Consider the following 10,218-nt stretch of genomic DNA (forward strand, 5'->3'; position numbering starts at 1 on the left):
AAAAAAAAAAAAATATTTCAAATTACCCACACAAGCATGAAATAAGTTTGAAAATATTATATAGGTACCTAGGTGTAGATATATACATCATTATATAGGTACCTAGGTGTAGATATAGATATACACCATTATATAGGTACGTAGGTATAGATATATACACCATAATATAGGAACCTAGGAATAGATATATACACCATTATATAGGCACCTAGGTATAGATATATACAACATTATATAGGTACCTAGGTATATATATATACACCATTATATAGGAACCTAGGTGTAGATATATACACCATTGTATAGGTACCTAGGTATAGATATATACCCCATTATATAGCTACCTAGGTATAGATATATACACCATCATATAGGTACCTAGGTATAGATATAGACGCCATTTTATAGGTACCTAGGTGTAGATATGTACACCATTATATAGGTACCTGGGTATAGATATATACACCATTATATAGGTACCTAGGTATAGATATATACACCATTAGGTTCTGTAATATATGGATAGTTTTTATGCTCTCGATAAAAAAATGTGATTAATTTTTTCTTTCACTTTTTTGTATCGAATGGCGTCCTTGAACATTTCAGAAAGAAACTATTTCAAATTGCCCACACAAGCATGAAATAAGTTTGAAAATTTGTTAATTAATGTGTCATGTTTATGATAGCTGATATTGTCTGCAGATCCATATATGAACTAATTATATCAATTACCCTCCATAGGATACTGTAGATTTATCATGATATCTATGAATGATGTTTATGAATCACATTTATAAATACTTATATTTTATCGATTATTTAGTATCATCTCAGAGTGACGAGTCTGTGGAAACGTCCCCAACAGTAAACTCTCGCGATCATCCTATTGTGTTGAATACATTCAAGTGTGAATACGACGGCTGTGTCACACCAGACAAAAAGACTATGCCCCCCAGCTGTGATCCGGACAGTACCCATGTACTGAAAACCTGGGAACAGTTCTGTAGTGAGCTGCCAACAGCAAAGAAGTGTGACGAGGGGGCTGATGTGGAGATCAAAGCTGGTATGTGTACCCTTAGGGTCAATCTTGTTCTTATATCACCCCTACATGAACTACCAGAGAAAACTATAGGACTGATATACATTCCATTCATCAGTCAGTTTCTTAATCAGAATGTCACTTAATTAGTGGGTAATCAGAATGTCACTTAATTAGTGGGTATCTCTTGGGATGGCGTAATGTCATGTACAGATGTCAGGTCCAGTCCTCGACTATGTACAAAGTTGTGGTCCTTTGTTCACTGTTGTTCATTTTGTATATGGCATATCTCATATATTGTGTAACCTACATTTACTTAATTTACTTGATGAGAGCCTTTAGATGGTGGAGTGTGATATTCTGAGATTTGGACTGGTATCCCTTCATATACTGAGAGGCTTTAGATGGTAGAGTGTGATATTCTGAGATTGGGACTCGTGTCCCTTCATATACTGAGAGGCCTTAGATGGTAGAGTGTGATATTCTGAGATTAGGACTGGTGTCCCTACATATACTGAGAGGCTTTAGATGGTAGAGTGTGATATTCTGAGATTGGGACTGGTATCCCTCCATATACTGAGAGGCTTTAGATGGTGGAGTGAGATATTCTGAGATTGGGACTGGTGTCCCTTCATATACTGAGAGGCTTTAGATGGTGGAGTGTGATATTCTGTGACTGGGACTGGTGTCCCTTCATATACTGAGAGGCTTTAGATGGTGGAGTGTGATATTCTGAGATTGGGACTGGTGTCCCTTAATATACAGACTTGTGGCCCATAGATTGACAAGAATTTATTTTGCCAATTTTTGCCTAGAGAGGAAGATTATTGCCTAGAGAGGAAGATTATTGCCTAGAGAGGGAGATTATTGCCTAGAAAGGGGGATTATTGCCTAGAGAGGGAGATTATTGCCCTTTGTACTTTTCCTTATTTTACTTCATATCAAGTTTTAATTATCTAGAAATTCCAGTTTCCTTCAAACTAAGTAAAACCTATAGTCTCTTTTGAATCACCAATCCTCAAACAGTTTTACGTCACAGTTTAAATGTCTTGTGTTTCAGGTATTTGGGTTACCATGGGAACAACATCTACAGCACGATTGAACAAGCTGATTATCAGAGGAACATTAAAAGCACGAAACGAAGCAGACGTGAACATTATTATCAAAGCAACGTATATTATCGTCATTGGCGGCCAGCTTATCATTGGGTGTGATGATCCTTTTGTTGGCAAGGCAACCCTCATGTTGCTAGGCAATCGCAGAACACCAGTTTTTACTGACCGCAGTGGAAGTGGTGCTGATGTCCCCATTGGTGCCAAAGTTTTAGGTTTGTATTATTGTAGAGTAATCAGTTTTAATATCAAAGTAAGTATTTTTAGTTCATCACTTTGAGAAGAAATCCATATTTGTAGCACTAAATTGTTTATATAGGGATTGAACGCGGGCTGTGTTCAATATAAATGTAACGATTTGCGTTCATATCGCATGAAAATTAAAAAAACACGCCGTTCAATCCACATGTTATCATATTTACTATAGAACAATTGTTTAATTTTATTTATTCATTCTTAAATAATTTATTTATTTACTGTGTTTCATATATGCTCCTTTAAACGATATTGGCGGAACAGCCATATTTAAATAAAATTTGCGCCAATAATTAACCATAGTCATTTGAGCGTTTGACGCAGGGGCATTCTCCATGTCATCCGAAGCAAAGTGTTAAGACACTCATTGGACAAGGTTAATCTATGACGTCTTAAGTAAACCATGTATTGCATCACAGGACTTTCAACCTAAAATGAAATGCATTTCTGCTGGTAATATTCATATACAGAAAACGTAGTGGGTTGCAGCTCAAATGTAAATATAATGTCTTGTCAAAACCATAACTCAAAATCCAAATTGATAAAAGTCGGGTAAAATATGAACAAAGGACAAATTTACATGGAGACCCTTAAGATGTACAAGGAGAATAAGGTTTTACCAATTCCAAGTTTTTTATCAATATAACTTTTAAAAAATGTTTTCAAACTAATGTAAACACACTGTATTAAGTGAAACATTCACTGTTATTTTAATTGTTTCATCCTCGTTCTTGAACCGCATTGATAGCGAATTCAAGGTCATAGTTGGTTGGTTGTTAAGGGTTTAACATCTTATCAAAAACTGAGGTCATTTAAGGATGTTCAAGGTCATGGCTTTAACCAAAATATTTGTGCATGTATGGAATATAGTTTACTAAATGCAAATCATCTCATATACAAGACCAAGAAAGCTGTCCTGTATGTTTGCCACTGGTAACTTTTCTCTGTTGTTTAGTCACTTTTACTTCCTGTTCATAGCCTCGTTTGGAGGGCTGACGCTGAATGGTACTGGACCTAAAGTTCCCTGGACTACACTAGGCAGGTCAGCAGCTGTTGGTGAAACAACTGTGACTTTGGCGGTCAAGGTTACCGACTGGAAGGTAAATGATGAAGTCCTTCTCACAGCCACAGGGTACAACTCCAAGGAGGCGGAGAAACGACGAATTAGATTTATCAACAATGAAGGAGCAACAACGGTCCTCGAGCTGGACGCAGGACTGACCTACAGTCACACGGGTAAACAACACATGTTTCATTTATAGACTGAGTGTAAGGGAACACAAGTTTTGTCACAATGGAATTTAGAAATGATCTTGCTGTTAAACAACATTCAATATTTGGGCAGTGTGAGTTACTAGTATACAATGGCATTGGCTCTGTTGTTTGTCTATCATTCATCACTTTTTCCTAATTGACTTCTTCTACAAAACCATGAGGACTAGGCTCATGATATTTGTCCCTTTTACTCAGTCAACTTAACATACCAATGCATGTAGCAATTCTTTTGCACATATATTGCCCAGGGTATAACAAATACAAAAGCAATCTTTTTACTGACACCGACAAACTTGAAGAAAGGGGGGTGGGCCTAGTACCGGCCATGGGCTTGAAATCTACTTTCAGATTATAAAGTGAATATTATAAGACTCTTTCATGCCCAGGGGTGTAGGGTTCCACCCGAAGTGTTTTCAAATTTGGTAAAACCCGAGGGATGGTCAAAATGGTCAAAATGGTGACCAGTCCAAAATGCGTTTGGACTGGTTACCATTTTGAAAATATTAATTTATTTTCCCTGAGCTTTTTTAGACAAAAATGAATCAGCCAGCCAGAATAAGCATATCCAATAATTGAAAACAATATTTGCGCAGAAAATTAATCACATCTTTCTAACGTGTACAGTAAATATATGGTAAAAGGTTTTAATTTCATCACATCGCCTTTACCGCATTGCAGCATCGGAGAGTTCCAAATTTGTGACGTCACATCATTGTTGAACCATTGTGACGTCACATCACATGAAACGGGGTGTAATATAGAAATTTCCTACACCCCTTTCTTACCCTGGACAGCTCTATCTTACACACAGGGAAATGAGAGAAAATATTGTCATGTTACATTTCATTAATTTCATATATTTTGATACAAAATGCGTCAGAAAGATTCTAAGCATATCCCTTTAGCATTGAACAGACCCTAAGGATCATGAAATAATCTTAGACATAAGTTTTTGCTTTGCCAATAATTTACAATGTCACTTTTGATGACATTAATTGTGATTGGCTAATTCATAAGTTAAGCCAGTTTTAGATCTAAGATTGTTTCATGATCTTGCGGACAGGTGTTTATTGGTCTAGCCTTGACATACTCTTGTGATTACATTCCTGAGTTGTCTCACTTACACAAGCTTGAATAACAAAAGGGAAGGAAATGGATTGCTATTAATTCTACTTTATTCTGTGAGTTTTGTCACTTTCTGCTTGTAGTTGGAGCAGAGAACTTTAACGGAACCTCCTACTCCATCGCAGCAGAAATAGGCGATCTGACTCGGAACATAAAAATTATCGGGGAGGACGATGACGGTTTAATGAAGGAGTCATTCGGAGCGAGAGTCCTCGTAGCCACCTGGGAGGACATGGGCACTGGGGATGTCTGGCAAGGTTTGTCTGACTGCATGACACTTGTTTATACACACTTATCTAGAAATTGGTTTGGTACAAGTTGATGGACTGCCATACTTGCTTCAGCAAATAAAGACAAATCTGCTCAAGAAACCTGACCCCTATTCAGTTAACTATCTATTTAGAGACAACCATCTTCTCCTCCAAGTAGTTTGTTGTAAATTAGCACAGATCTATATTAACCATGTGAAGAGACATTTCAACCCTACGCTTAAGTGATGACTTAATATTGGTTTGAATGCAGCTTTTTAATACATGCTAAGTCAAAATTTATACAAGGTTTATTGATTAAAATGGTCTCCAACAGAATTGATCAATTGATTTGTACTTTTTGATTGGTGATTGTATTCTTCTAGAGATTACCTTAACTCTGATTATGAGTACAATCTTAAATCATTCACCCCTGAAATTTCATATTGACCTATTCCATCCTTTGAACTGGAAGAGTTCAAAGTTCTTCAGGGTTGAATAAGTTAAAGGCCTATATATGGGGCATTAGTACCTATAGGCTCATTGAGAGAGTACCTACATGCAGAGTGATGATAGGTAGCATCGTAAACCACACATCTCCACAAAGCAATAATACATATTCTGTAATTAGCTGATTGGTTGTATGTATGTATATACATGTATTCTGTAATATCACAATCATTCTCCTAGGGTACGCCCGTCTTCAGAATACAGAGTTTTACCACACGGGTCAAGAAGGCTGGACTGGGTCACATGATCCTCGGTTTTCTCTCACTTATAAAGACACTGGGCCGGCCGGTGTGCCTGCTTTCCCCAGCTCTGTCAAAAACTGTGTCTTCCATGACGGATTCAGCACAGCTGTGGGTGTCTTTGGAGCTCCAGATCTTCTGATTGAATACAACATCATCTACCACACTGTGGGAACATGTAAGGCAATAAATACTGTACTCTTCTTACTGTATGCTAACCCTTTTAACACTGTGGACCATAATGGACTCATCCAGATCAATGCATGGTAGAGTTTACTTAAGTTATATAGGGGTGAAAGATACTATATGAGATGGTATAACCTGCATTACCTAAAAATAACTTCATTGTAGTCTTGTTCAGAAGGGCCCCACCTGGGAGATGAAGGTGCCCTATAGTTATCATGTTGTCTGTCTGTCTGTCTGTCTGTCTGTCCGTCTGTCTAGCTGTACAGAGATATCTCGGAATCCGAAAGACTAATCTTTCTCAAATTGGACATGGTGATTCACTGTGAAATGTTGATGTACAATAGGCCAGGGGTTTGAAAAAAATCTAAGATCAAGGTCTTAAGATCACTGTTACTTAACAAAGACCAAATTTGTGTTTTGTTTATTTTCGGTGGGGATGGGGCTACAGTCCTTATCTCTGAGTGCAAAAAGTCGAATCATTTTGAAATTTGACATGGTGATATACTGTGATATCTGCAATAATGGTTTCAAAGTGTCTAAGGTCAAGGTAACTGTTACTAATAATAGACCGTGAATGATGATGCACTGTGATAGGTAGATGTGCAATAGGGTTTTAAAAGTTCTAAAGGTCAAGATTACTTTAAATAAAAATAGACCATGGGGGAGGTATTGTCAGGCACATGGCAGGGCTGTTGCTGACTTGTCAGTGTTCTAGTTGTAATCCAATGTCTTACTAATTTTTTTGTTACATTTCTTATAGCGATACAAACACAATCAGCCAATACGATGCTGTATTATAACCTGTTGTGTTTGATGCTGTGGCGAGGGACTTACGGAGACCGCCACGACACAAAACTCACAGGCTACACGGGATCAGTCGAAAGCTACACAGAGAAAGACCTCGTCATGGTTGGTAACCATGTCTCCTCCTCGGAGAGAACGTGTTTAAACGTGTTTCCACATCCATGTGACAGTGATGTCGTGCCATGGAGAGACAATGTTGTACATACGTGTTTGATTGGCATGGCTCTCTTCCCTACCAATGAGGGACAACCAGTAGGCGTGGAATGTGTTAGGTACACCGGCATCACTGCCTACAAAAACTGGGACTATGGAATGTTCTACGTCGGGTAAGATCAGTACATGACAAGGGAAGTAACTCTTAATAAAAGATTTCCTTTATATTTCTTTGTTTTTTATATAAAGAGAAAATGTATAATGTAAGTAAAGAAAAAGCTCCAAGTAGAACTCTTCCTGATAATAACTGTTGCAGTAGTAAAGGGCGTTACCATTAGTCTCCTGATCATATAATTGGCTTTTGCTATATGGGCCACAAGGGAAGTAACTCTATGCAAACAAATCTTTTTATTTCTTTATTTTAAGAAAAAATAATGTAAGTAAAGAAAGGTTATAACTGGTGCCGTGCCCAGGTTGTTACTGTTTACCTTCAGTCTCCTGAGTCACAAACTGGGTTTAGGCTATGGGCTATGGGCCACACGGGAAGTAACTCTGAGCCAAAATCTTTCCTTTTGATTTCTTTATTTTCTATATAAACAGAAAAAAAGAATGTTAGTTAAAAGAAAAGCTTTAAGCGGAAATCTTCCGGATTATAACTGGTGCTGGCATAGGTTGTTGCTGTTTTACCTAAGTCTCCTGTGTCATAAAGTAAGGTTATGCTATGGGCCACAAGGGAAGTAACTCTAAACCTAAATATTTCTTTTTATTTCTTAATTTTCTATATAAAGGGGAAATAATGTAAGTCAACATTAACGTAAGTTGAAATAATAAGTCTCCTGAGCCACATGCTGGGCTTATGCTGCTGGCCATGTGCTTTGTCCATCTGTCCATCATCCTTCCATTGTCATCTTATCTTTTAACAGTTGACTAGTCCAGAATGATTGTATGGATTTTTAACTTAATTTTGAATGGCAAATTCCTTTAAGATTTGGGTGTTGCTCCCTGAGGGGTTCAGGGAAGGTTCTGAAAATTAACTATTTTCAAATCATATTTGAAAAATCTTTTTGAAAAATAAAAATATAATATTTATATGAGCATTTTCAACTTTTGACAATAGTCCTGTAGCTATAGCATCATGTTGTCATTGACTTAAATTTGTTCAAATGAGTGACCTTGACTACCTGAAAAGGTCAAGGTTGTCATATGTAATTGTTAAAACATTAAACAACATCTTTCTGAGAACTCAAGGTCATAATGTCTGGCCTGTAGCTCTCTGTGGTACAAGGGTTATTCTATTGTTTAAAAGGAATGACCTTGACTCACATTGAAGGTTACATTGTTTAATTGTGCTGAAAACCTCAAAAGACATGCTTTTGTATTCAATGTTGATTTGAGAACCCAATTCAAGTTTACAGTAGTCATATGTGTTGGAAAAATATTTAAAACTTTTTCTCAAGAATTTCAAAGCTGATAATAACAATTACCTGTTGATTGTAATCATAATCCTCGTAAAATAAAGAATTGAAGTAGGGGGAGATAATTTATAATAAATATGGTAAAATATTGTTACACTGTTCATTTGCAGCGCTGCCAGTGTAGAGTTTGATGGTGTAACCCTGCTGGACAATGGAGTGGGAATCTGGGGATTGGTCCACTCCCCCAGTGCCTTGTCACACGAACTTGTCAATAAGTATCTTATGGTCAACAACAGTTTGGTGGTGTTGAGGTCACAGAATTTCGACTGTAAAAATGATGTGATTGATGAGACGGACAACAGCTACATATTAAGTAGACAGGTCGGTAAATCGTTCCGGATAGAAGGTACTGGATATACTGGTGTTGCCACCGGATCGTTCTCGAGCTCGCATAATGAAGGGCCGGTGATGCCGTTACTTAATACCATGTCTTACAACTCTATTGGCGGACACACAGTGATTAAAGGTAGGTATACCCCTAGGTCTGTCAGTACAGTTGTTTATATACTAAATTGTATGGTGGGTCAGTACAGTTGTATATATACTTAGGTGTGTGGTGGTGTGTGTTGTGTGTTGTGGGGGTGGGGGGTCAGCATACATAATTTAGCGGTACTCTAATTTTAGCACTTTTCAATCGATCAATTGTTAGTAAAGGTTGATGTGGAAAGTGCTCATTAATGTAAAAGAATGCAATTTTTTCAAATAAGACTCACAGTTAATATTTTTGCTAATTTAAAAGCTTTGATATTCAAAGCTAAACTTAGTCTTATATATTTTTTATTAAAAAGGCTAAAATTTTTGGGAAAAAATATTTTTGTCAGATTAAGTTTATAACTGATAAAATAATAGATCATATATATGTTGTCTATTATTATTTGTAATGTTTTATTTCAGATACAACATTTGCCAATCTTAACAAGTGTCCAAATAACCGGGATCGAGCCATTTCAACGAGTCCTAACACCGATGATCTGATACATCCGACATTTGTAGAGTGTATAAAAGTGGTTCCTGAAGATAACAATAATAAAGACCACTTGCTCTACTTCCACAGAGCCAGGGTTGAGTGAGTATACATATTTAGCTCTTGATTATTTATTAACCATATACACATGATCATAAATTCCTTTTCAGGTTTTGTGGAAAGAGAATCCTCAAAACTCTAGGGGTTTCGCTCACATTCACTCTCTGCACCCCTGGAATATGTCATAGCAAAATTGAAGGCACACGGCTAGCTTTTTAGCTCACCTGGCCCTTCGCTTATGCCATGGTGCGGCATCCGGCCGCCCATCGTCTGTCCGGCGTCCGGCATCAATATTTTACTTTAAACAACTTCTTCTCAATAACCAAAATACCCAGGGTACTGAAATTTAGTATGTTTAAATGAATGACCTTGACCCACTTTCAAAGTCACAGGGGTAAAATGTTGTAAAATCTTCAAATGACTTCTTCTCAATAACCAAAAGGCCCAGGGTACTGATATTGGGCGTGTAGCATGCTGGGATGAAGGGCTACCAAGTTTTTTCAAATGAATGACCTGACTTCAAAGACAGTTTACTACCCTTATGAGATTGACTGATTCTTTTGATGTACATCAAAGAGACTTCAATTTTTTAGGTCACCTGAGACAAAGTCTCAAGTGACCTATTGCGATCGCCTTTTGTCCTCCGTCGTCCGTCGTCCGTCGTCCGTCGTGCGTCCGTAAACAATTTACATTTTCGACTTCTTCTCCAAAACCCCTGAACCAATTTCAATGAAATTTTGCAGGGACCTTCCATGGACAAAGGTCAACAAAAA

The 10,218-nt window shown here is 37.4% G+C and overlaps 1 protein-coding gene across 1 annotated transcript in view; it reads left to right on the plus strand.

Moving 5' to 3' along the window:
• The window catches only part of LOC110451271 (fibrocystin-L-like), a 56,530-nt gene that overhangs the window by 34,611 nt on the left and 11,701 nt on the right, over window positions 1-10,218 (plus strand). The window contains exons 31-38 of the mRNA XM_021499189.1: window positions 824-1,063; window positions 2,100-2,366; window positions 3,385-3,642; window positions 4,890-5,063; window positions 5,745-5,981; window positions 6,750-7,119; window positions 8,532-8,887; window positions 9,316-9,487. Coding sequence (XP_021354864.1) covers window positions 824-1,063; window positions 2,100-2,366; window positions 3,385-3,642; window positions 4,890-5,063; window positions 5,745-5,981; window positions 6,750-7,119; window positions 8,532-8,887; window positions 9,316-9,487 — 2,074 coding nt within the window. The remainder of the gene's footprint in view (window positions 1-823; window positions 1,064-2,099; window positions 2,367-3,384; window positions 3,643-4,889; window positions 5,064-5,744; window positions 5,982-6,749; window positions 7,120-8,531; window positions 8,888-9,315; window positions 9,488-10,218) is intronic.

This window comes from Mizuhopecten yessoensis, unplaced genomic scaffold, assembly GCF_002113885.1.
Source record: "Mizuhopecten yessoensis strain PY_sf001 unplaced genomic scaffold, ASM211388v2 scaffold5913, whole genome shotgun sequence".
Lineage (NCBI taxonomy): Eukaryota > Metazoa > Mollusca > Bivalvia > Pectinida > Pectinidae > Mizuhopecten > Mizuhopecten yessoensis.